Genomic DNA, 26,812 nt, shown 5'->3' on the forward strand with positions numbered 1-26,812 from the left:
AGTGGAAAAAAAATGGTCTTAGCTCCTGTTTTTACCTGCAACAGGTGTCAACTGCTGATTGAGCATCCCCATTGGTGTTGGTGGTGGCACCACCCCCATGAGAGCCCCCACAGGGGTGCCTGCTCGGGGAGAAGCACTCGGCTGCTGTTGCTGTGCTGCTCGCTCTCTCTCCTGCTGCTCAGCAACTTTAGCTGCCCGCTCTGTAAAGGCATTTCAGATTTTCAATTCTGTTTTTAACCCAGGAATTCAAAACACCATCCATTGCATTCAACAGGACTAATAAAAACACAGGCAACAGTTCTGTCTCAATGGAAGGAACAGTAGATGACTAGTCTCAACACAGGAGGATTCGGGCCGATTTCACTTGGTAAACTAGAGTCCAGCTTTCCTATCCCATCTTGAGAACTGGTCTGCAAAGATTTCAAGAATGTTAAGACTGAAACACACATTCAGAAAGCACAGGTTTTATTTATACACGTCACCAGCGTAACCAACGTGGTTAATCTCACAAGGCACCCTGAAGATGAGAAGCGCTACCATTATTCTAGTATTAAAAGCATTGCAAATTATTTATAATTTCAACGTGAAGCAATTCCATGGCCCATTATAATTTTTGGCACAATTGTTACTTACTATATTTTCCTGACTCCTTGCACCCAATTTTATTAAGATTTGAGGACTCTTGTTATTAGTGTCATGGGATTTTAGCAGCTGAAGAAAATTAACTCTGTAAGGGAAAAGTACTTCACTGCCTCTCCACAAGGTTTTAGAGACATTAAATGCTAATTTCTACATTCTAATGAAGCAAAGAGGTCATGTTTAATAAACCCCAAAGGAAAAAAAAAACCCATGATACTCCAGGCTATAGTCATCAAAAGAAGGGAATTACATATACACATATGAAGCAATGGACAATATAGTGACAGAACCAGGTTTCCTGAAGCTGAGCAGTTCAATACTGACCATAAATCATCCTATATAAGCAAAAGTTCCAGAATTCACTATTATTTCATCTGAAATGCAAGAGGAGCATTTGCTTGTGCCAGTTCTGGGCTCTGGAACACACCTTCCTATATCCCTCACTCCTGTGAGCTACTCTGCCTTAATCTCCACAGCATGTAGCCCCAGTGATCACATTTCATCTTTTTGAGAGCTAATAGGCTGGACCCTTACTAGGGAACTCTAGTAATGTGTATTCCCAAAGCTCCCACAATACAGGGTTTATTTTGCTTCATCATTCATAAATAAGCAATCTTTCCCACTCTTCATCTGGGCAAACTGACGCTGGAAGACAGGCAGTGACTTGTCCAAAGATACAGAGAGAACCAGCAACCTGTGGCCCCGACTCCCGGTATCACACTCCAACTACTACACATTGACCCTCCAACATGGAATTCAGAAGGCCTACCACTGGCTGATCTATGGAGGGGAAAAATAACTCGAGGTCACATGGCTTTAAAAGAGTCAAGAAGCAATAGCTCCAATCCCCCGTTATGTAAGAATGTGAAAATCAAACAAATCAAATCTTCTTCAGCTTTGACACAGTTGCCTGCATAGACTTGTCATCACTCACTAATACTGTCCCAGTTTACAGATCCTCTGTACAATGAACGTGAGGGATAAAGGCCATTTAAACAACCTATTTCCTTGAGCTATCAGTGATCTAGACCCCGCACATTAAATTCTAGTATTTTCATTACACAAATGATACAGTAAAATGGGAGAGCAAAGACATGGAGCTGAAAATAGAAAAATTCAGGCCTGTGGATCAAATACAAGACTGGCTACTGTTGGCTCTTTCTGGGGGGAGCCCACTTGGGCTGTCTTAGAAAAGAAAGTTATTAAGTGAACCCAGCTAAACTCCAAACTTTGGGTTTTGAATTCAATGGGTCAAAACAAAAGTTCAGCCCTGGCCAGTTTGGCTCAGTGGATAGAGCGTCGGCCTTCGGACTGAAGGGTCCCAGGTTCGATTCTGGTCAAGGGCACATGCCCGGGTTGCAGGCTCGATCCCCAGTAGGGGGCGTGCAGGAGGCAGCAGGTCAATGATTCTCTCTCATCATTGATGTTTCTATCTCTCTCTACCTCTTCCTTCCTCTCTGAAATCAATAAAGAAATATATTAATAAAAAAACAACAACAACAAAAACAACAACAAAAAAAACCCAAAAGTTCAGTTTTTGTGTCTCAGACTGACACTCTCACTTGTTCTCATGAATCTCAGCCACCCTTTAATTTTGGCATGGTGTCCCAGGAGCTATCATTTCTTCCTCTTTTCAGCCCTATTCCAGTGTTTTACTATTACAGTATCTCCAGACACTTCTCTCTCTCTTGTTCACACTTTACGTAATCAGCTTCATTCCAACACTTTTCCAACTGAGTGATATATTTGGTTTTAACCTTTACTAAGGTCAGAAATACCAAAGCTCTCCAAAGTTCTAGGTTCTTGCAAAACTGACTAGGGCTTCTCAAAGTATATTCTATAAAATATTAGTTCTTTAGGATATTAACAGGTAATATCTGAATACTTGGTCACGTTTCAGAAAATGCCAGGTGAAAAAAAAAACACAGGTTCTTTACTGTAGGTCTTAAAGATTTTAACATAAGAATAGGCACTATATGTTGCCAAGAGAAAAAAATGTCTGGAGTGCTTCTCAACTAATTTTGCCACAAGTGCTTTTTAGCTGAGCATCTTGTAGGATTAGGTTTCTGCAGAAGATCTTTGGAGAAGCCTGTCAGGTAATTTTATAATAAGCAATCAATTATAATAACTGAAAAGAATAATATTTTTTAAAAAAGAGCGCTTTTATTTTTGGAAACTCCATAAACTTTAATAAAGGAGGCAGTCTTAACAACTAATTTCTTTATGTTTGATGGAAAATAATGGATTTGGAATCGGCCAAGCAGAGTAATAGTGGAACACTATGTTCAACCACTGAGAGATGGCTCTAAACTGGCAAAATAAACCATTACATATAATTCCAAATGGAAATAATACAGCTCTAAGGGCAACAGTCCTGCCTAATCTAATGTTTACTACTTATTTATTAAAGCCATGACTGATAATAAAAAACAAACAGAAAAACAAAAAATCTCTCTCAAGTATTTTATCCCTAATGGCTAAGAATCACCAAATCCTTAAATGATATAGCTCATGGCCCAAAATGATTTCATTATAGAGTATGAAGGCAGATGAGCTTTATCAAAGAGACCCCAAGTGCCTTAAAAATAACTATGAATGCAGACACAGCACAGGCCAGGACTAGCCTAGGAAACCAAGTGCTTTAGCCAAGCTTCAGGATGAAGTTTAAACATATGGCTTATCAAGAGCCATAATAGAAGACCATCGATACTGAAAGCCCACTTTCAGATGAATTTTAAGCAAAATTATATTTAATATCCTTGTACAATCACTCCCCAGCTTAACATGTATGCTCACAGGACTCAATGAAAGAAGAAAATCATGCAATTTTTAATAACAAAATATTGGTTTGAGAGATTTAAAAAAAACAACAACAAAAAACCTCAGGATCAGAGGCCAAGTCAGAGGCAGTGCTTGCTCAGTCAGGACAAGGCTGGTATTTCAATTGCTGGATGGGAGCCATTTGAGACAGTCCCCAGCACAATGTTCATGTACAAGTGGTAAGAATAAGAGAGTAAAACCTGTCTAAGCACATGCATTCCTGAAAACATCCCCTTGCTTAGAAAGCTGAGACAGTTGTGTCTAGTCTCTATTTACCTTCATATTCTGCTTTCTTAGCTGTCTCAAGGTTTCTCCATTCTGTCCCCACCAGTCGGCTGAGCTCCCCAAAAGAGTAGTCTGGATGCTGGGCCTTAATCACAGCTCTCATCTCACTGCTGAAGAGGATGTAGCCACTCATGTTGATTTTCCGTTTGGAGCTTTCCTTCTTTGTACTGCCTTTGGCAGACTTTGGGGTAGACTGTAAGACAGAAAGCTCTTAGAGTGCATCAGAACATTATATTTGGTTAACTGCTCAAAGTTTCTGGAAGCCAGGAACTTTTGACTCAATAGTTACTATTTTATAAACATGTTCAGTTTATAGAAAGCCATTTCCTTGGTTAAAACACAGCTCTTCCTTGCCTCTTACCATATAACAAATAAACGGAAATTTCACTGAATTCCATGACTGCAATCTGTAATGGTGACCTCATAATTAAGTCTTGAGAAAATTCTGAATGAGAAAAAAACACCAACAGGGATCACCTCAACCAAAAAATGAGGTCCTAAAGAAGAAACTAAAAAGATAGAGGAAATAAAAGATAAGAGTACCACGATGATGCTGTTCCTCACTGCTTTTCTTCAACACAAGGCAAGGAGAACTTTCTAACTAAACTTGCCATTAAAAGCAGCAATGTATGAAATAAAAAACAAAAACAAAAAACTTTAAATAATTAATGGCATTGAGAAAAAGAAATCTGTTTCTTCCTGCGGAATTCTAGGTTGAAACTCAACATATACAGGAGCTGGACACCTCCTTACTTTGGTTTGAGCCTGCAGCAAACCAAAGCTGGGAACAAGACAAGTAACAGGAACTTGTCACCTTCACCTGTGGGGGTGTGTATGGCATGAGATCCAGCTCACTGGCCAAGGGAGTCTGAAGTTGAGGCAGAGAAGGAGGCTCAATGACCTCACTATCCTCTTCTCCCATCTCTTCGATATCATCATCTCCACCTTCTAACTCAGCAAATTTCGCTTCTAGTAACTGGATCTTCTTTTCCAACAAAGGTGAAGGCTCCTTCTGAGGAACAATTGGTTTTCTAAAAGAAGTGACATAAAAAGAAAATCAGCTAACAAAACTCCAGAACCAGTCAGAAAGCAGTGTTCTGCCTTAATGTTTAGAAATGACTGCCTGCAATCTGCAATGTACACTCTAAGTCAGCAAGGAAAATAACTTAAATGTGTATTTATAAAGTCACACCTACTTATAGATGCTTTTAAAAATTTTTTTTAAAAAAAAATATATATATATATATTATATTTTTTTTTTATGGATTTCAGAGAGGAAGGGAGAGGTAGAGAGAGAGAGGAAAATCAATGATGAGAGAGAATCATTGATTGGCTGTCTCTTGCATGTCCCCTACTGGGGATCGAGCCTGCAACCTGGGCAAGTGCCCTTGACCGGAATCAAACCTAGGACCCTTCAGTCCACAGGACAACGCTTTATCCACTGAGCAAAACCAGCTAGGGCCAGATGCTTGTTTTTAAAGGATTTTACTGAATACCCACAAAAGTACTATGTCCAAAGTTGGGATCTACTTGCCTATATAGTAGTGAAAAGAATTTTTGTAATTTGTGAACCATGCAATCTTAACAGACTATGAACCAGAACCAAAGATTTCTGCCTCCACATTATAATTATTGGAGTTTAGGCCAACAGGCACCATTAGATAAGTTACCACATCTCAGCAGATTATGAGGATTTCTTTTAATCTTTAACTAGCCCTGGCTGGTTTTGCTTAGTGGTTAAGAGTGTGGGTCCACAGACCAAAGGGTTGTGGGTTCGATTCCCCATCAAGGGCATGTACCTCAGTTGCAGGTTCAATTCCTGGCCCCAGTCAGGGTGCAAGAAGGAGGCAACTAATTGATGTGTGTGTCCCATGTCAATATTTCTCTTTCTCTCCCCCCCGCCCCCCGCCCCCGCTCCCTTCCATGCTCTTTAAAAATCAGTGGAGCCTGGCCAAAACCGGTTTGGCTCAGTGGATAGAGCGTCGGCCTGCAGACTCAAGGGTCCCAGGTTCGATTCCGGTCAGGGGCATGTACCTTGGTTGCGGGCATATCCCCAGTGGGGGGTGTGCAAGAGGCGGCTGATCGATGTTTCTCTCTCATCTATGTTTCTAACTCTCTATCCCTCTCTCTCCCTCTCTGTAAAAAATCAATAAAATATATTAAAAAAAAAAAAAAAATCAGTGGAGCCTGGCTCGATCCCCAGTGTGGGATATGCAGGAGGCAGCCAATCAATGATTCTCTCTCATCATTGATGTTTCTATCTCTGTCCCCCCTCTCCCTTCCTCTCTAAAATCAATAAAAATATATTTAAAAAAATCAATGGAAAAAATATCCTCACTCTGGGGTGAGGATTAAATAAAGAATCTTTATTTATTTATTTTTTATTTAAAAAAAATATTTTATTGATTTTTTACAGAGAGGAAGGGAGAGAGATAGAGAGTCAGAAACATTAATGAGAGAGAAACATCGACCAGCCGCCTCCTGCACATCCCCCACTGGGGATGTGCCCGTAACCAAGGTACATGCCCTTGACCGGAATCGAACCTGGGACCCCTCAGTCCGCAGGCCAATGCTCTATCCACTGAGCCAAACTGGTTTCGGCTAAATAAAGAATCTTTAACAATTAATTAATATTTTCTACTTAAAATGTATACTGATCTAGTTTAAAACAAATTTAAAAAACAAACAAAAAACACTCGCATTACACTACTTTGATATCAGTTTTACTATTAAGAGTTGAAGTGTTCTTTCTTCCTTAGTTTTTCAAGCTTTACCTGAAGTAATAAATTTCATCATCTACCACTTTAGCAGAGAGTGAAAACCTCTTCAGTCCCTTGAATTTCTTCATTTGCTTGTCACTTTCGTTGTATCGGCTCTCACAAAGCAAAACGTCATTTTCTGGTATTTCAGTTGGTCTGCAGGACAGGAAGTCCTTGAATGACAACACAGCACACTTTCCTGAAAGAGAAAATTGGAGAGAAGTCAGAGTACATTGTGGTCATAGCTAACAATTATTTTCAATTTTTATTATTTTTGAATTAATACAATGATCTGATTCAAAAGTCAGAAGATTTAGCCGAAACCGGTTTGGCTCAGTGGATAGAGCGTTGGCCTGCGGACTCAAGGGTCCCAGGTTCGATTCTGGTCAAGGGCGTGTACCTTGGTTGCGGGCACATCCCCAGTAGGGGGTGTGCAAGAGGCAGCTGATCGATGTTTCTAACTCTCTATCCCTCTCTGTAAAAAATTAATAAAATATATTAAAAAAAAAAGTCAGAAGATTTAAAGGGTATACACAAGCATAAAGATAAACATGTAGATCAATAGAATAGAACTGAAAGTATAGAAATAAACTGATACAATTAGATTTTTATGGAAAATTGATAGACAAGGGTGCTAAGACAATTCATTTGGAAAGAATGGTCTCTTCAACAGATAGCACTGGGACAATTGGACTTCCATATGCGAAAGAACTGAGTTTGAAACCGACTTCATACCATGTACAAAAATTAACTCAAGATGCATCAAAGATCTAAATGTAAAAGCTACAAGTCTTAAAAATTCTTAATATAGCCCTAACCGGTTTGGCTCAGTAGATAAGAGCATTGGCCCCGCGGACTGAAAGGTCCCAGGTTCAATTCTGGTCAAGGGCATGTACCTTGGTTGCGGGCACATCCCCAGTAGGGGGTGTGCAGCAGGCAGCTGATCGATATTTCTAACTCTCTATCCCTCTCCCTTCCTCTCTGTAAAAAAATCAATAAAATATATTAAAAAAAACCCCAACTCTTAATATAACACATAGGTGTAAATCTTTGTGACCTTTTATTAGGCAACAGTTTCAAAGATATGATATTAAAATCACAAGCAACCAAACAAAGGTAAACTGGACTTCACCAAAATTAAAAACTTTTGTGCTTTGAAAGACACTATCACGAAAGTGGAAAGGTAACCCAATAAACTCAGAAATATCTGCAAATCATATGTCTGATAAGAGTTTAGTATTAAGAATATATAAAGACTTCCTACAACAATAACAAGACAAATAACCCAATTAAAAAACAAGCAAAGGGCCCTACCCATTGTGGGTCAGTTGGTTGGACGTCAGTCACGCACTAGGAAGTGGTTGGTTTGATTCCTGGTCAAGGGCACATGCCCAGGTTGTGGGCTCAATTCCCATTCGGGGGTGTGCAGAAGGCAGCCAATCAATGTTGCACTCTCCCATCCATATTTCTCTCTCTCTATCCCTATCCCTTCCTCTCTCTAAAAGTCAATAAACTATTCTTTAAAAAAAAAAGTTAAAAAAAATAGGCAAAGGCTTTGAATAGACATTTCTCCAAAATAGATATATAAATGACCAAAAGATGCTCATCATTAATCATAAGGCAAATTAAAAAAAAAATCACAATGAGATACCATTTCAAACCCATTATGATGGCTATTATATTAAAAAAAAAAAAAGGAAAATAATAAGTGTTGACAAGGATGTGGAGTAACCGGAACCGTGGTGGGAATGTACAATATTATAGCTGCTGTGGAAAACAGTTTGGCAGTTTCTCAAAATGTTAAATATAGTTGATATATAATCCAGCAAATCTACTTTTTTTAAAAAAAAACATGATTTTTAAAATATATTTTTATTGATTTCAGAGAGGAAGGAATAGAGAGAGAGAGATAGAAACATCAATGATGAGAGAGAATCATTGATCGGCTGCCTCCTGCACGCCCCTTAATGGGGATCGAGCTTGCAACCCAGGCATGTGCCCTTGACCGGAATCAAACCTGGGACCCTTCACTCCGCAGGCTGATGCTCTATCCACTGAGCCAAACCAGCTAGGGCAGCAAATCTACTTCTTGATAAATACCCAAAAGAACTGAAAGCAGGGACTCATATAGATACTGTACACCAATCTTCCTAGCAACATTATTCACAATGGCCAAAAGATAGAAATCACCTACATGTCCATCAACAGATAAATGAATTAACCAAATATTAAAAATATATACAATGGAATATAATCAGCCTTAAAAAGGAATAAAATTCTGACATATGCTATACCATAAATTAATCCTGAGAACATTATGCTAAGTGAAATAAGCCAAAAACAGAAGGACAACTATTGTATGATTCCATTTATATGAGGTACTTAGAATAGGCAAAATTCAGAGACAGGAAGAACACATATTATCAGGAGTTGGGAGAAGGAGAAATGGGTAGTCATTGTGATGATGGTTGAACAGTACTGTCAATGGATTTAATGTCACTGACTCATACACTTAAAACTAGTTAAAATGTTGCACTTTATGCTATATGTATTTTACCACAATAAAAAACTTACAAATGGCAGCATATTGCTTATATTTTTTGCACCTAAATTTTGTTGCAAAGTAATATATCTTGCGAATTAGTAGTATTAAAATACTATCGTTACTGAAACTAGTTCCCTACAGATATTTAGGTTGTTTCCAAATTTTTGCTTTCCCACTGTAGCAAAAACACTGCTGATATAAAAAATTTAAGACATATATTAACTTGCATATGGGTGAATATATTTGAGGTATAAATTTCTAAAAGTATAAAAGCTGGGTCAAAGGGTATGTACACTTTAATTTTTATACATATTACCAAATCACCTTCCATAGAGGTGCAAACACATGACCCCAACACAAAGTGGGCGAATGCTGCTTTTGTATGTTCTTGTTAACTAGTAATAGGCATCTGAATCTTTGACAATTTTTTTAAAATATATTTTATTGATTTTTTACAGAGAGGAAGGGAGAGGGATAGAGAGTTAGAAATATCAATGAGAGAGAAACATCGATCAGCTGCCTCTTGCACACCCCCTACTGGGGATGTGCCCGCAACCAAGGTACATGCCCTTGACCGGAATCGAACCTGGGACCCTTGAGTCTGCAGGCCGACGCTCTATCCAAACCGGTTTCGGCTGAATCTTTGACAATTTGATAGGTAACTTTTAAAAAGGAGAATGTGGACAGTTTTAATTTTAATTTCTCTTTGGCTGAGGTTGAGCATATTTTCATTTAAGAATCACTGGTAATTTTCTTCTGCTCTCTCTTATCCTTTGCCCATTTTTCTGTTCAATATTGATCTTTTCTAACTGCTTTAATAAGAGAGCTCTTCACATATGAGAAAAATCTGATATTTGTCTATGATATACAGTGCAAATTCCTCAAAGTTGTCACTTGTCTTTGCTCCCATCAGTTTTAGCTATTCAAACACCTTAACTTTTACATAATTGAATTTATAAACCTTTACTTGCATGGGTTCTGGGTTTTAGGTCAAAGGTTATCAAAATTTCTTTCCTATCATTTCTTTGTTGCTTCATTTTATGTTCATTTAAACCTGTAATTCATCTGCCAATTTATTCTAAAGTTGAAAAGAATGGATACAATTTTATTTTTTCCAAATAGCAATTCTTTCCAAATACCAACTTGAGAAAAATCCATCTTTTCCCACTTATATGAAATACCACCTTTATCATAAATTAAAATATATCTGTTTAGTGCTAAACTTTCTATTCTGTTCAATCTGTTTATTTGTATATCATAAATGATTTTAATTACTATAGTGCTATCATGTTTTAATATATGGTAAGGATCAACTACTACCCCAACCCCATTCACTATGCTTTTCAGAATTTTCCTGATTTTTATTTTATTTTTTGACACGATTTAAAAAATCAATTTATTTAGTCCCAACTTTGTCACAAGAAAATTCTAATTGGTTTATCTATTGGGAATCACATTATAAAGATTAATTTAGGAAGAACAAATATTTCTGTGATGTTGAGATTTCTTATGTCAAGCACATGGTATGCTTTTCAATTTGTTCAAGCGATTTCCTTTTAAAATGCATTAAAGAAAGCATTTAAAAACTTTCTTTATACAGATGTGGCACAAATGCTATAACACTTATCCCAAGGTATCATATTTTGAAATTAGTGAATTCTTAAATAAAATTGATTTGTTAGTTTTATACTCAACCATCTTATTTTTTAAAAAAATGTATTTTATTGATTTTTTTACAGAGAGGAAGGAGAAGAATAGAGAGTTAGAAACATCGATGAGAGAGAAACATTGATCAGCTGCCTCCTGCACACCCCCTACTGGGGATGTGCCCACAACCAAGGTACATGCCCTTGACCGGAATCGAACCTGGGACCCTTCAGTATGCAGGCCGACACTCTATCCACTGAGCCAAACAGGTCAGGGCTCAACCATCTTATTGAATGTCATGGTTGTATAACTGATTCTCCTAAATTTCCATCTACTTAATTTCTGTATTTTAAATTTCTGTTTCTTTCTTTCTTTTTTTTAAAAATATATTTTATTGATTTTTTTACAGAGAGGAAGGGAGAGGGACAGAGAGCTAGAAACATCAATGAGAGAGAAACATCGACCAGCTGCCTCCTGCACACCCCCTACCGGGGATGTGCCTGCAACCAATGTACATGCCCTTGACCGGAATCGAACCTGGGACCCTTCAGTCCACAGACCAACACTCTATCCACTGAGCCAAACCGGTTTCGGCTAAATTTCTGTTTCTTCTAACTGAGCTGGCTAGTGCCTCCAGAACAAAGTTTAATAAGAGTGATAAGAAAATCCCTATTTTGTTCTTGATCTTAATAGGAGTGTTCATTACTAACAATTTAGCAATACTTGTAAAATATGTAACAACAGGTCAGAAACATTTTAGAAGCTTAAAATAGCTATAATTACCATCACTTCCTTGGAGTTACATAATACTTTACTTACATAATCCAAGGCTTTTCAATTCAGAGAAGGAACAGTTTTAATTTTCTATATTTCACAGAAGAAAAACTAAAAATTTGGAAAGGGTAAAAATTCTTCTCACATCTAAAAAGTAAAAATGACTGATGAACTTGGAATGCATATTGTATCTCTGTGCCCTGACTGGCCCTCAAAAGACAGAGAAAGATAAAAGTTTAGAAAGCATCATTTAATAAAGCATAAAAAACAACAAAACAATAAAAAGATGTATGAGACTCCTGCGCACGAACACACACAACTGTAAGAAAATTATTAAGAGAAATTAAAGAATACCTAATAAATGAAGTAATCTATCATGTTTATAACTGGAAGACTCATAAAAATGTCAGTTCTCCCCAAACTGATCTATAGATTGATTGCAGTTCCAGTCAAAATCTAGCAAGTCTTCTAGCTTGGAAGGAGAGCAGAGTTTGTTTTCAAACAACTATGGTCATTTCATCGGACCTAAAATTCTCTCCTTTTTGGATTCCAAAGGTCAGAGAAATGGCTTTGTAATTTTATTGTAAACACTTAAAGCAAACAAATCAGCTGCTGCCAACTGCGGAAAAGGATGTCAGTTGGGGAAAACAGCAGACATGCTGAAAAGTCCAGGAAGAAAAAGCTGGGAGTGAGTTTTGAAAACCTTCCATGTATTCCTGGGAATTTAGAAAGCCACGCCTATGTCATGGTCAGGGTGCAGGCTCAGAAAAGATCTGAGAAGGCCCTAAGCTCTCACCTTTGGTTGATTGTCAATCCCTGTGGAAGCAGGAAATAAAGGCAAAGCAGAGTTGTAAACTTCCAGGTTGTGTGTTGAAGGTGTGCTCCAACACAGACACAGTATCCAGTTTCAAAGACTAGGAATTTTTTGTTTTTGTTTGCTTTATCTAAGCATTTAAGAAAATCTCTTGCCCTGGCCGTTGTGGCTCAGCTGGTTGGGCATCGTCTCTTGCACCAAAAGGTTGCCGGTTCGATTCCTGACCAGGGCATATGCCCAGGTTGTAGCTCAAACTCTGGTAGGGGGCTTGTTGGAGGCAGCCAATAGATGTTTCTCTCTATTTCTCCCCCTCCCTTCCTCTATTTCTAATAAATCAATAAAAATAAAAAATAACAATAAAGTATCTGTTAAATCACTAGCTGACTACTAAGCTAGCAGAACAGAGACTTCAGTGACCACACATAACAAAAAAACACATTCTTTAAAAAAGTTTAGAGCTTTGGCTGGTGTGGCTCAGTTGGTTGAGTGCTGTCCCATGCACTGAGAGGTTGCTGGTTCGATTCCTGGTTGGGGCACATGCGCGGGTTGTAGTCTTGATCTCCAGTGAGAGGCGTGCAGGAGGCAGTCAACTGATGTTGAGCTGTCTCACTGATGTTTCTCTTTCTCTCTTTCCTTCTCCCTTCCTCTCTCTCTAAAATCAATAATAATAATAAAAAGGCACTAAATAAACAACTATAGCCCACAGTAAGGAGTAATAACAAAGCCTGAGGAGGGGGGAGAATCTAATTTCCAGAGTCATCACATTATAATAACCAAACTGTCCAGTTTTCAACAAAAAATTATGAGGCATGCTAAGAAACAAGAAAGAATGATCCATTCACAGAATAAGAAGAAATGAACAGATACTGTTCATAAGGAAGCCCAGACACTAGACTTACTAGACAGAGAATTTAAATCACTGTCTTTAATCTGTTCAAAGAGCTAAAGAAAACCACAGACAAAGAAGTAAAGGAAACCAGAATGATGTCTCACCAAACAGAGAATATAAATGAAGAGAGAGAAATTGGAAATACTAAATGAAAATTCTAGAGCTGAAACAATGACTAAAATGAAAAAAATACATTAGAGGGGTTCAACAGAGGATTTGAACAGGCAGAACAGGCGTACCTAAAACAGATCAATTGAAATTACCAGTCCAAGAAAGAGAAAGAATAAAGAAAAATGAACATCCCTAGCTGGTTTGTTAAGTGGTTAGAGCATCAGCCTACCGATTGAAGAGTCCCAGGTTTGATTCTGGTCAAGGGCATGTACCTCGGTTGCAGGCTTGATCCCCAGCCCCAGTTGGGGCATGTGTGGAAGGCAACCAGCTGATGTGTCTCTCTCTCTCTTTTTTTTTTTTTTAATGAATCTTTATTGTTCAGATTACAATTGTTTCTCCTTTTTCCCCACATATCTCCCCACCACCCAGTTCCCACCCCACCTCTTCCCTTACCTCCCCCCCCCCTGCTGTCCTTATCCATAGGTGTATGATTTTTGTCCAGTCTCTTCCCATACTCCCCACACAGACACCCCTTTCCCCCTGAGAATTATCAATCCACTCCCATTCTATGCCTGATTCTATTAAGTTCACCAGTTTATTCTGTTCCTCAGATTTTTAATTCACTTGACTTTTAGATTCACTTGTTGATAGATATGTATTTGTTGTTCATAATTTTTATCTTTCTTCTTCTTTTTCCTCTTTTTAAAGAATACCTTTCAGCATTTCATATAATGCTGGTTTGGTGGTGATGAACTCCTTTAGCTTTTTCTTATCTGTGAAGCTCTTTATCTGCCCTTCAATTCTGAATGATAACTTTGCTGGGTAGAGTAGTCTTGGTTGTAGGTTCCTGCTATTCATCACTTTGAATATTTCTTGCCACTCCCGTCTGGCCTGCATGGTTTCTGTTGAGAAATTAGCTGATAATCGTATGGGAGCTCCCTTGTAGGTAACTAACTGTTTTTCTCTTGCTGCTTGTAAGATTCTCTCTTTGTCTTTTGCTCTTGTCATTTTAATTATGATGTGTCTTGGTGTGGTCCTCTTTGGATTCCTTTTGTTTGGGGTTCTGTGCGCTTCCTGGACTTGTAAGTCTATTTCTTTCATCAGGTGGGGGAAGTTTTCGTTCATTATTTCTTCAAATAGGTTTTCAGCATCTTGCTCTCTCTCTTCTTCTGGTACCCCCATAATTCTTTTTTTTTTTCTTTTTTTTTTAATTTCTTTATTGATTAAGGTGTCACATATTTGTCCTCATCCCCCCATTCACATCCCCCCCCTCCCCACGCATGCCCCAACCCCCTGTTGAACTTAACCGTTGGATAGGCTCATATGCCTGCGCACAAGTCCTTTGGTTGAACTCTCCCCCTCCCCCACCCTCCCCTATCCTCCCTCTGAGGCCCGATAGTCCCATCGATGCCTCCTTGCTTCTGGTTCTGTTCTTGTTCCTCAGTCTATGTTGTTCATCATTTCCCCTAGATGAGCGAGATCATATGTCACTAGATATATACTTATGAGAACTGAATGTGAGACGAGCAATAATAGTTATGTTGACAGGCAGATGGATCAGTCTGTAGTGAGTTTCTTTCTGGACCAACAGTTCTTTTGAGACCCAATTTCAATGTCCACCAGTTCCTTATCTGTACATGTCAGCACTGACCCCTCAGCTCTGGATGGTGGACAAATGGTGGTAACGGAGGTCCGACTCCCTCTGGTTTGGTCTCGGCGAACCCAGGGGCACGGCTTCACCCAGACTAAGGGGCACGTGGCCTCACCCGGATCTAGGGACAGATGGTCTCACCTGGACCCAGGGACGCTTGGGCTCTCCCAGACCCAGGGGCACGTGGCCTCATCCGGGCCTAGGTGTACGAGGCCTCACCCGGATCCAGGGACACATGGTCTCGCCCGGACCCAGGGACGCTTGGCCTCTCCCAGACCCAGGGGCACGTGGCCTCACCCGGGCCTAGGTGCACGAGGCCTCACCCAGATCCAGGGACACATGGTCTCGCCCAGACCCAGGGGTGCGTGGCCTCTCCCAGACCCAGGGGCACGTGGCCTCACCCGGGCCTAGGTGCACAAGGCCTCACCCGGATCCAGGGACACATGGTCTCACCCGGACCCAGGGACGCTTGGCCTCTCCCAGCCCCAGGGGCACGTGGCCTCACCCGGGCCTAGGTGCACGAGGCCTCACCCGGATCCAGGGACACATGGTCTCGCCCGGACCCAGGTGCGCGTGGCCTCTCTCACACCCAGGGGCACGTGGCCTCACCTGGACCTAGGTGCACGAGGCCTCACCCGGATCCAGGGACACATGGTCTCGCCCGGACCCAGGGATGCGTGGCCTTTCCCAGCTCCAGGGGCACGTGTCTTCACCCGGGCCTAGGTGCATGAGGCCTCACCCGGATCCAGGGACATATGGTCTCACCCTGACCCAGGGACGCTTGGCCTCTCCCAGTCCCAGGGGCACGTGGCCTCACCCGGGCCTAGGTGCACGAGGCCTCACCCGGATCCAGGGACACATGGTCTCGCCCGGACCCAGGTGCGCGTGGCCTCTCTCACACCCAGGGGCCGTGGCCTCACCTGGACCTAGGTGCACGAGGCCTCACCCGGATCCAGGGACACATGGTCTCACCCGGACCCAGGGACCCTTGGCCTCTCCCAGACCCAGGGGCACATGGCCTCACTCGGGCCTAGGTGTACGAGGCCTCACCCGGATCCAGGGACACATGGTCTCGCCCAGACCCAGGGGTGCGTGGCCTCTCCCAGCCCCAGGGGCACGTGGCCTCACCCGGGCCTAGGTGCACGAGGCCTCACTCGGATCCAGGGACACATGGTCTCGGTCTCGCCCGGACCCAGGGACGCTTGGCCTCCCACAGACCCAGGGGCACGTGTCTTCACCTGGGCCTAGGTGCATGAGGCCTCACCCGGATCCAGGGACACATGGTCTCACCCTGACCCAGGGACGCTTGGCCTCACCCAGTCCCAGGGGCACGTGGCCTCACCCGGGCCTAGGTGCACGAGGCCTCACCCTGATCCAGGGACACATGGTCTCGCCCGGACCCAGGTGCGCGTGGCCTCTCTCACACCCAGGGGCCGTGGCCTCACCTGGACCTAGGTGCACGAGGCCTCACCCGGATCCAGGGACACATGGTCTCGCCCGGACCCAGGTGCGCTTGGCCTCTCCCAGACCCAGGGGCCGTGGCCTCACCTGGACCTAGGTGCACGAGGCCTCACCCGGATCCAGGGACACATGGTCTCACCCGGACCCAGGGACACATGGCCTCCCCCAGACCCAGGGGCCGTGGCCTCACCCGGGCCTAGGTGTACGAGGCCTCACCCGGATCCAGGGACACATGGTCTCACCCGGACCCAGGGGTGCGTGGCCTTTCCCAGCCCCAGGGGCACGTGGCCTCACCCGGGCCTAGGTGCATGAGGCCTCACCCGGATCCAGGGACACATGGTCTCACCCGGACCCAGGGACGCCTTGCCTCTCCCAGGCCCAGGGGTACGCGGCCCCACCCGGATCCAGGGACACATGATCTCGCCCGGACCCAGGGGTGCGTGGACTCACTTGGACCTAGGTGCACGAGGCCTCCCCCGGATCCAGGGACACATGGTCTCACCCGGACCCAGGGGCGCTTGGCCTCTTCCAGACCCAGGGGCGCTTGGCCTCACCCGGGCACGGGACCCAGCGTCATCCGGGTCCAGGGGCACTTGGCCTCACCCGGACCCGGAATCCGGCCTCACCTGGAGCCAGGGGCACGTGGCCCCACCCAGACCCAGGGACGCGAGGCCCCACCCATACCCGGAGGCGCGCGACCACTCCCGAGCCCAGAGGCGCGCAACCCCGCCCGCACCCGGGTCCCAGCGGGGCCCCGTCCTCCCAATCCCAATTCCCGCCGGTCAACCCCCCCCAGCAACCCCCTCGGCCATCCTGCCAGAGCTCCAGGACGGCTGCCGCAGAACTCGTCGGGCGGCTGCTCGGCGAAGTTCCGGTGCGCCCGGTGTGTGGCGGCGGGCCGGCCCGGCGTCACCGCGCCGGCTCCTGGGTCCGCAGCGGCGGCCGGTCGCCGAGCATGTGCACCCGGCCGCCCCCGGGGCACCGAAATTCCTGAAGGACTCGGAGGCCAGCAAGCGCGGAGTCCCCCACCCCACGTCTCATAGGAGCCCGTCTGTCCATGCTCGGCAGCAAGTGGAGCCGCCCCCTCAGCCAGAGACTGCCGGGGGGACCGCGCTGAGCACGCTCCAGGTCGCCCCTGCGTCGCCCAAGCCGCAGTTCCCAAAGTGTGGTCCTTGGGTCATCTGCATCAGCATCATCCCGCATACCCCTCTTATTCTAGCTGCAGAGCATCCACTCAGCCAGCCCTATGGTGGTTTTGGGTGGTGTCTGTTCCGCTCTCCCGTCGCAGCCTCAAAGTTGTTGTGGCAGGCAACATCCAGGCCTCCGCCCTATGTCTCCATCCCGGTCCTCCCTTGTATAGTTAAGTCTTGATTGTTGCTGGTGCCACCGGGAGGGCTCTCTTTGTCTATAAAGGAAGAGTTGCTGTGCAGGAGACTCTTCTATGGGCCGGGTCTTGGTGCAGCAAGGCTTTGGCGCTCACTGAATCTGCCTGTTGGATTTGTCCCTTATGTGCGTGGTTGAAGTCTGGTGTCATTTCCCACAGACCACCAGATGCCCTCGTTTCTGGGTCCCCAATGGGGCGTAGATCAGCCACTGCCTTAGGCACTCAGCAGGGATTACAGCAAGAACTGTAGTTTCCTCCTTCTGTCTGAGTGGCCCTGGAGCAGTCCGACTAGAACAGCAGTTTATCTGGTCCGCTGCCAGAGGGCAGGCCACCCACATGCATAAGCCGTTGCTTGGAGCATAGGTGTGCCTGCAAGACTTGCGGGGCGGGTCTTCAAAACGTGCGGGGCGGGTCCCAGGGCGGGGCGGGTCTCAGGGCGGGACGGGTCCCAGGGTGGGGCGGGGTCTCAGGGCGCCAACAGGCCATGGTGCGGCGAGCCACAATGGCTGCGAATCTGCTCCTTCTGCCTTCCAAGTTTCTAAGTCCCCTCGTTCCGCGCTCTAGCGCAGCAAACACTGATTGCTGGGCGCACCTCCGCAAGAGACCTGCCTCTCCCCGCAGGCATCTGGGTCTCCCGCGGGTCCCCAGAAGCTGGATTTCAGGGTGATGGAGAGCTAATCTCCCCTAAGTTTGGAACAAAAGCCCCTTTCCCCCGCCACCAGCCCGAGCCACGCGCCTCCGCACCTTGTCCCCTCCGATTTCGCTGGTTTCCTCTTCCCTCTTAGCTGTAAATCTCTCCTGTAGTTCTGGGCTGCAGACGCTCCGTCCTCCAGTCGCGCCCCTGAAACCGCTGCGCGCGGCCCAGCCATCCTGTTGATTCTCCTCCGTCAAAATGGCTAGAGGACTTGAAAGTAAGATGAGATCTCTTAAGAATCCTCCAAATTGGTGTTGGCGGCGTCCGGGGCCCCGAGGATCTCAGTGCGCAGCTCGGCCAGGTCGGTGGCGCGGGTGAGCCCCTCCTGCAGAAAGATGGTCTCTTTCTTCACCGAGAGCCGCTGCGCGGAGTCCGCGGCCGCCGCCACAGCAGCCGCAGCCCCCACGAGCCCATGGCCCCGGCTGCGGTAATGACTGAGGGGAGCAGCTGCCCGGTCTGGGGAGATGCGAGCAGCAGTCGCCACCCTCAGCAGTCCATGTTTCAGTTGTATTTCCGAAACTGCCATGCGAGGCAACAGATCAGCCTTTCACCTCCGCCGCCATCTTTTTTCTCTCTGTACCCCCATAATTCTGATGTTGGTTCGCTTGAAGTTGTCCCAGAGGCTTCTTACACTATCTTCAACTTTCTGAATTCTCTTCTCTTCATGCTTCTCTGGAGGAGTGTCCTTGGCCTCTTTGTATTCCAAATCTTTGAGTTGATTCTTGCAATCCTCTAGTCTGCTTTTGGGTCTCTGTATAATATTTTTTATCTCAGTCAGTGTATGTTTAATTTCTAGTTGGTCCTCATTGAATTTATCGGCCTTTTCCATGAAATTCTTGAAAAACCTTATAACCGTGGTTTTGAACTCTATGTCCAGTCGCTTGTTCTCCTCCATTTCTTTGGTTTGTGATCTGTTTCCTTGCCTTCTCATACTCTCTGCTTCCCTAAGTTGGTAGGGTAGTTTTGTGTACTAGGTGTCCTATTGGTTCAACGGGTCAGCCTCCCAGTTACTTGAGGTGGACACTCTTGGTGTACCCTTGTGTACTGTGTGTCTCCCAGCAGGAGCTACAGCAAGGGCTAGTTTTCTCCTCCTTTGCTTGGGCGGTTTTGGAGCAGTCTGACTGGAGCTGCAGTTAATTTGGTTGCGCTGCCCCAGAACAGGCCATTTATATGCAAAAGCCGATGTGTGGAGCCTGGGCGGGTTTGTAGAATGTGCGGGGCGGGGCCTCAGGGCTGGGCGGGGTCTCAGGGAGTCACTAGGCTGGGGCGTGGCCAACGGCGATGGCTGCCGTCAGCTGTCTCTGCCTTTCCACTTTTCCAAGTCCCTGCGCCCTGCGCTCCAGCGTAGTAAACAATGATTGCTGGGCGCACCTCTGCAAAAAAGTCACTCTCACTTTCCGACCTGATGGCCGAGAGTCCAGCTTCTCCCCGTAGGTGCCTGGGTCCCCCGAGTGTCCCCAGAAACTGGATTTCAGAGTGATCGGGAGCTTGTCTCCCTGCGGGTTGAAGAAAAGCCGCGCACCCAGCCGCCCGCCGCCGGCCCAATTCGCGTGCCTCCGTACCTCAGCTTTTCAGCGATTGTGCTCCTTTCTCTTCTTAGTTGTAAATCTTCCACTCAGCCAGCTTTCCCGTGGTTCTGGGTGGTAGACGTTTTTGTCTTTTAGTTGTATTTTTGAAATTGTTGTGTGAGGCAGCAGATTAGTTGTTTAACTATGCCGCCATCTTGGTTCCTCCCAGAATTTTTTGATGTGTCTCTCTTGAATCGATGTTTCTCTCTGTCTCTACTCTTCCTTCCCATTCCCTTAAAAAAAAATTAATGGAAAAAATATCCTCTGGCGAGGATTAGCAAAAAACAAAAAAACAAAACAAAAAACAGATTCTGAGAGACCTGTGACACACCATTAGACATACTAACATAGGCATAATGAGAATCCTGGAAGGAGAAGGAGAAAGGGGCAGAAAGAATATCTGAATAGTGAACAAAAACTTCCCAAATTTAATGAAAGAAGACAAATCTGTCAATAGAGAATTCTATATCCATCAAAAATATTCTTCAAAAATGAAGGAGGAATCAAGACATTGCCAGATAAACAAAAGATGAGAGTTTGTTACTAGCAGATCTGCTTTACAAGAAATGCTGAAGGGAGTCAATAGACAATAACTTGAAGCCATACAAAAAAGTTAAAAACACTAGTAAAGGTAATAACACAGGTAAATATAAAAGCCAATATTGTATTTTGGGTAACTCCTCTTTTTTCCTCCAATAAGATTTTAAAGACAAATGCATAAAGCAATAATTAGAAATCTATGGGGTTTCTGGTTAAGATGGCGGCATAGGTAAATGTGGTACTTGCATTTGCCCACAACCACATCACAATTACAAGTAACTACAGAACAACCATTATTCAGGACCACCTGACATCTAGTTGAATGGTAATCCTAAAACTAAGGATATAAATAAGAAGCCACATTAAGATTGGTAGGAGGGGAAGAGACCAGAAATAGACTGGTCCCACACTCACATGTGGAAGATAAAAATTTGGAGGGATATCTGGGCTGTAGAAGTACCGCCTAAGAATCGATAGGTCCCAGCCCAATACCAGGACTCCTAGCCCATGGTTCCAGTGTCAGGAAGAGAAGTCCCCATAACTTCTGGCTGTGAAAACTAGTGGGGATTGTGGCTGAGTGAGACAAAGGGCTGTTGGAGTCGCAAGCAGTTCCTCTTAAAAGGTCCATGCATGGACTCACTCCCTCTGAGCTCTAGCACTAGGGCAACAGCTTGAAAGGCACCAGTGACATACAGGGAAGAATGAATGGTCCAGCATCAGGGTAAGAGATGAGGTTTGGGCGAGGGGGGTATTTTCTCTCAGACAGAAGTACTGGCAGATGCCACTGTTCCTTTTCTGAGCCCTCCCAACACAAAGCCACAAGGTGGGCACCATAGCTAAATCTCCATCAACCTAGCTATCACTGTTCATCCCGCCCTGGGGATTCCCTGAGACTCTGCCCTGCCCCATCCACCTTTGCGGCCCACCCAAGGTGTTTCCAGTGGCTTTTCCATATAAATGGCCTGTCTTGGCTCATGCTTCAGAATTTCCTAAAATCTCTCAAACAAGCAGTTTCTGGCAAGGGAATGCTCCATACCTCTTGCTAAGTGGCCCCAAGCCATGCACTAGCAGCCTTGGTTTATAGGTTGGCCTCTCCAGGATAACTCCAAAGCCAGCACAAGTAGCAGCCATCTGAAGACTGTTTTATAGCTTGTGCTGGGTAGCCCTGGGCAGAACACAAGTAGCAGCTGACTTTGGCCTGCACCTTCCGGGAAGCTCCAGAGCCAGTGCACGTGGATAGCTACTGACCACATTGAAGCATCACCCAACCACCTCTACAAGGGACAGTCAAGGGGTGAACTCAGGAGACACCATAGCACTGTTGAAGTAAGTTCTGTTCCATGGGGTGGGCCCCACACAACTGATACTCCACAGTGGTCACAGCCAGTCCTTATAGCTGATTGACCTGGGGGCAAATCCCTCCCAATTGACATGTCAACAGCAATTAAGGCACAACTACAATAAAAGAGTATACATAGCCCACACAGGGCTAGAGGTCCACTTGAAGTACCCAGCTCAGTTGAACGGGGAAGCTGTGCCACTGGACCTTACAGGACACTTATTATATTAGGCCACTCTACCAAGCCTGGAATACGCAGCAGCTCTACTTAATACACAGAAACAATCATAGGAGGCTGCCAAAATGAGGAGACAAAGAAACTGTCCCAAATAAAAGAACAGAACAAAAACTCCAGAAAAAGTACTAAACAAAATGGAGACAAGTAAATTTATTAGATGCAGAGTTTAAAACACAGGTTCTAAGAATGCTCAATGAACTTAGGGGAATAGGAGATGAACTCTAACAGCCTAAAAAAGGACATGGAAACCATATAAAAGAACCAGTCAGAGCCCTAGCCGGTTTGGCTCAGTGGATAGTGTTGGCCCGCTGACATGCCTGGGTTTCAGGCTTGATTCTACCAGTGGGGGGCGTGCAGAAGGCGGCCTATTGGTGATTCTCTCTCATCATTGATGTTTCTGTCTCTCTCTCCCTCTCCCTTCCTCTCTGAAATCAATAAAAATATTTTAAAGAAAAAAAAAAAAGAACCAGTCAGAAATGAAGAATACACTAACTAAAATAAAGAATAATTTAAAGGGAATCAACAGGTAGAGGAGATGAAGCCAGAATCAAAACAGCAATTTGGAATATAAGGAAGAAAAACACCTAGTCAGAACAGAAAAAAAGAAAAAATAATTTTAAAAAATGAGGATAGTGTAAGAAGCCTCTAGGACAACTTCAAGTATACCAACTTCACATCATGGGGATGCTGGAAGAAGAGAGAGAACAAAAAAATGAAACCTATTTGAAAAAATGATGGAAAATTTCCCTAACCTGGTGAAGGAAATGTTCACATAAGTACAGGAAGTGTAGTCCCAAACAAGATGAACACAAAGAGGCCCACACCAAGACATATCATAATTAAAACGCAAAAGTTTAAAGACAAAGAGAGACTCTTAAAAGTAGCAAGAGAAAAGTAGTTAGTTACCTACAAGGGAGCCCCCATAGCCTGTCAGCTGATTTCCCAACAGAAACTTTGCAGGCCAGAAGGGAGTGGCAGGAAATATTCAAAGGGATGAAAAACAAGAACCTACAACCAAGATTACTCTATAATTTAGAATTGAAGGACAGATAAAAGAGCTTCCCAGACAAGAAAAAGCTAAAGGAGTTCATCACCACCAAACCAGTATTACATGAAATGTTAAAGGGTCTTTTTGAAGAAGAAAAAGATAAAAAATATTAACAATAATATGTCAATAGCTGAAACCGGTTTGGCTCAGTGAATAGAGCGTCAGCCTGCGGACTGAGAGGTCCCAGGTTCGATTCCGGTCAAGGGCATGTACCTTGGTTGTGGGCACATCCCCAGTAGGGGGTGCGCAGAAGGCAGCTGATCGATGTCTCTCTCTCATCGATGTTTCTAACTCTCTATCCCTCTCCTTTCCTCTCTATAAAAAATCAATAAAACATATTAAAAAAAAATATGTCAATAAGTACATATCTATCAACAATTGAATTTAAAAATACAAAATAAACAAATAAGCAGAACAGAAACAGAGTCATAGATACAGAGAACATTTTGACATTTGCCAGATGGGAGAGGGATTTTGGGGGGACAGGTGAAATAGGTGAAGGGATTAAAAAGTACAAATTGGTAGTTACAGAATAGTCATGCGAATATAAAGTATAGTACAGGGAATATAATCAATAATATTGTAATAACTATGTATGGTGTCAGGTGGGTATTAGGTTTATCAGGATGATCATTTAGTAAGTTATATAATATGTATTTACTGGGATGTACACCTGAAACTAATATAATATTGTGTATCAACTGCAATTGAAAAACATTTTTTTTAAAATATATTTTATTGATTTTTTACAGAGAGGAAGAGAGAGGGATAGAGAGTTAGAAACATCGATGAGAGAGAAACATCGATCAGCTGCCTCTTGCACACCCCCTACTCGGGATGTGCCCGCAACCAAGGTACATGCCCTTGACCGGAATCGAACCTGGGACCCTTGAGTCCGCAGGCCGACGCACTATCCACTGAGCCAAACCGGTTTCGGCTGAAAAACATTTTTAATGTAAAATAAATAAATAAAACCACGGGGAAAAAAGATATCTATGTTAAAGTACACGCAAAGTATAAAAAGGTAATTCCTGACAACACAAATGGAGAGAAATGGAGCTGTAGAGAACAGTGTCTGTATAGTAACAAAACTGTTAGTATTAATTCAAATTAGACTGTTATAAATTTAAGACATAATCTCCAGATTAGCCACTAAGAAAATCACTAAAAAACAATGAATGATGTGGTTGCTCTAACTAAAGGAAACTTTCGTCTCATCTTTGCTATGCTTCTTTTGACCGCAGGCTGGGTTTACAGCAGGGAGTAAGGCTCAGTGCACTGCTTTAGAACGAACCACAGTTACAAGGAAGACCTCCTCTGCTGAAGAAACTCCAGAAGGGTATAATAACGTCACTAGCCTTTGCAGGGTGCCTCTCTGCAGAGTGGAAAGAAGAGAATGTGTTGAACTACCAGGCCATTCAGAAATCTTTTTCCACATCCAATCCTAAAAAACCCACAGTACCAAAAACAATCTAGCTGAAATGATGGCAATATATGATGTATATATCTAGATCTGAAAAGCAGAATGTTACTGTGGAAACACTCAGGAAGATGGAACAGAAACCAAATTATGAGTCCTTTATTTCCGGAATGGAGACAATAACTAGGGTTAAGTCCAACGGAGACTGTAAAAGTCTTTTAGCTGCTCTTTCTGCTTCCCACCTTATTCTTACAACATACTCTCCAATCCACAGCAAGTGATTCCATTCAGGCATATGTGGGATCACACTGCCTCTCTGCTCAGACCCCTCACAGGACTTCCTATCTGCTCCAAACTCAATCTCTGCACTGTCTACAAGACCTACCATGACTGGGTGCCAAGCCACCTCAGAGGGCTGATTCCCTACCACACCACCCTTCCTACTCCAGCCACGCAGCTTGTTTATTGTGTCTCAAACAAGCCCAGATACTCTACCTTAAGGTCTTTGAATTTGGTGTTTGCTATGCCTAAAAGGAGTAAAATCTTGGATAGTCAAATGGTTTTCTTCCTCATTTCCTTTAGAACTCTGTTCACATGTCACATTATCTTTTGATGACCACATTAACTAAAGCAGGACTGCCCAGCAACATGAATCTCTATCCTCCTTCCTCTGCTTTATTCTCATTTATTGTCCTAACTAGAGGCCCGGTGCATGAAAATTCATGCACTGGAGGGGGGTCCCTTAGCTCAGCCTGCCCCCTCTCACAGTCTGGGAGCCCTCAGGAGCGGGAGGCAACCCGGCAATCAGAGGAACGTGATGCCCCATCACACCTCTGCTGCTGCCACTGCCAGCAGCGCAAGCCTCGGCCAGCCCTGGTTACCTGAGCCTCGGATGGCCTTGGGTGGCTGGGCAGCCACCATCCGAGGCTTGTCTGCACCTCGGGCCGGCCCTGGGCGGCTGTGCAGCCTCCATCTGAGGCTTGCCTGTGCCTCGGGCTGGCCCTGGGCGGCTGGGGGGCTGAGGGGACCTGGGGATTCCCGAGGCAGGCACGTGGCAAGGCTGGGCTTGCCACACGCCTGCCACCCCGGTGGGGCTGAGGGGACTGGGCGCCGCCATCTTTGAGGGCATGGCAGTCAATTAGCATATTCCCTCCTTATTGGCTGTGGGCGCCGCCATCTTTGTGATGGCATGAGGGTCAATTAGGATACTCCCTCTTTATTAGATAGGATAACTATCTGAGGTTCTATATATTTAATTTTAATTTACTGAATCCCCCATCTCTGCCCTATCATGTCTTTAAAAAGAGCAGAGACTTTCGTTTGTTTATTGCTGTATACCCAGCACCTAGAACAGAAGCATTTAATTAATTCTTGTAAAATACATGTGATTAAATGTAACGGCATATATACCTACCCAGAATACATGTCATGGGGCAGGTTTCTTCCAGATTACTCAGAAACACTTCTTTTTTGTAGAACATTTTTGTGGGCTCATGTTCTGTCTCTTCTGGATGAATGAAGATGGGGCCATAAAAATATGCAGCTCCATCTCGAACCCATACCTTTTCAATTCTTGGGTGGTGAAAAAAGGAGAAATTTCATTAAAATAAAATTCTAATAATAAGTTTCATTCTTGAAGGATTAATCTAACAAAAATTCCGTTAACCAAAAATTAGTATGTAGAGAAGTTTCACTGGTTATTTTGATAAGACAATTTCTTTGACACCCCCCATCCCACTTAAACACATGAGAAGATACTTGGAAAAAGACAAATGAAGATTTGGCTATTCACCTGAGGGGGAAAAAGTATTTTAACATGATATGTACTATACACTTAACTTATTCACGATGTTTATTGTTTGTCTTCCCACTAGTACAAAGATCCATGGGACCAAGGATATTTGTCTTATTTACTAATGTATCCTTAGACCCTGGCAAATGGGAGATGTGTAATAAATAGTGAATGATGAAATAAATACCAGGAAACTGACTCAGAGAGGTAATCATCTGAAACCAAGATTTATTTATTTATATAAATCTTTATTGTTGAAAGTATTACATATGTCTTCCTTTTCCCCCCACTAATCCCCCATCCCCTGCCCCAGGTCCTCACTTCCCCTTTGTGGCTATGGACATGCATATATGCATAAAGTTCTTGGTTGATTACTTCCCACCAACCCAGCCTT

The 26,812-nt window shown here is 44.1% G+C and overlaps 1 protein-coding gene across 1 annotated transcript in view; it reads right to left on the reverse strand.

Moving 5' to 3' along the window:
- PBRM1 (polybromo 1) overlaps window positions 1-26,812 on the reverse strand; it is a 140,359-nt gene that overhangs the window by 10,882 nt on the left and 102,665 nt on the right. Inside the window, exons 25-29 of the mRNA XM_008151491.3 lie at window positions 26,041-26,198; window positions 6,519-6,702; window positions 4,565-4,775; window positions 3,736-3,937; window positions 36-200 (exon numbers count right to left, since the gene is read on the reverse strand). Coding sequence (XP_008149713.3) covers window positions 36-200; window positions 3,736-3,937; window positions 4,565-4,775; window positions 6,519-6,702; window positions 26,041-26,198 — 920 coding nt within the window. The remainder of the gene's footprint in view (window positions 1-35; window positions 201-3,735; window positions 3,938-4,564; window positions 4,776-6,518; window positions 6,703-26,040; window positions 26,199-26,812) is intronic.

This window comes from Eptesicus fuscus, chromosome 18 (genome assembly GCF_027574615.1).
Source record: "Eptesicus fuscus isolate TK198812 chromosome 18, DD_ASM_mEF_20220401, whole genome shotgun sequence".
In the NCBI taxonomy this organism is placed as follows: domain Eukaryota; kingdom Metazoa; phylum Chordata; class Mammalia; order Chiroptera; family Vespertilionidae; genus Eptesicus; species Eptesicus fuscus.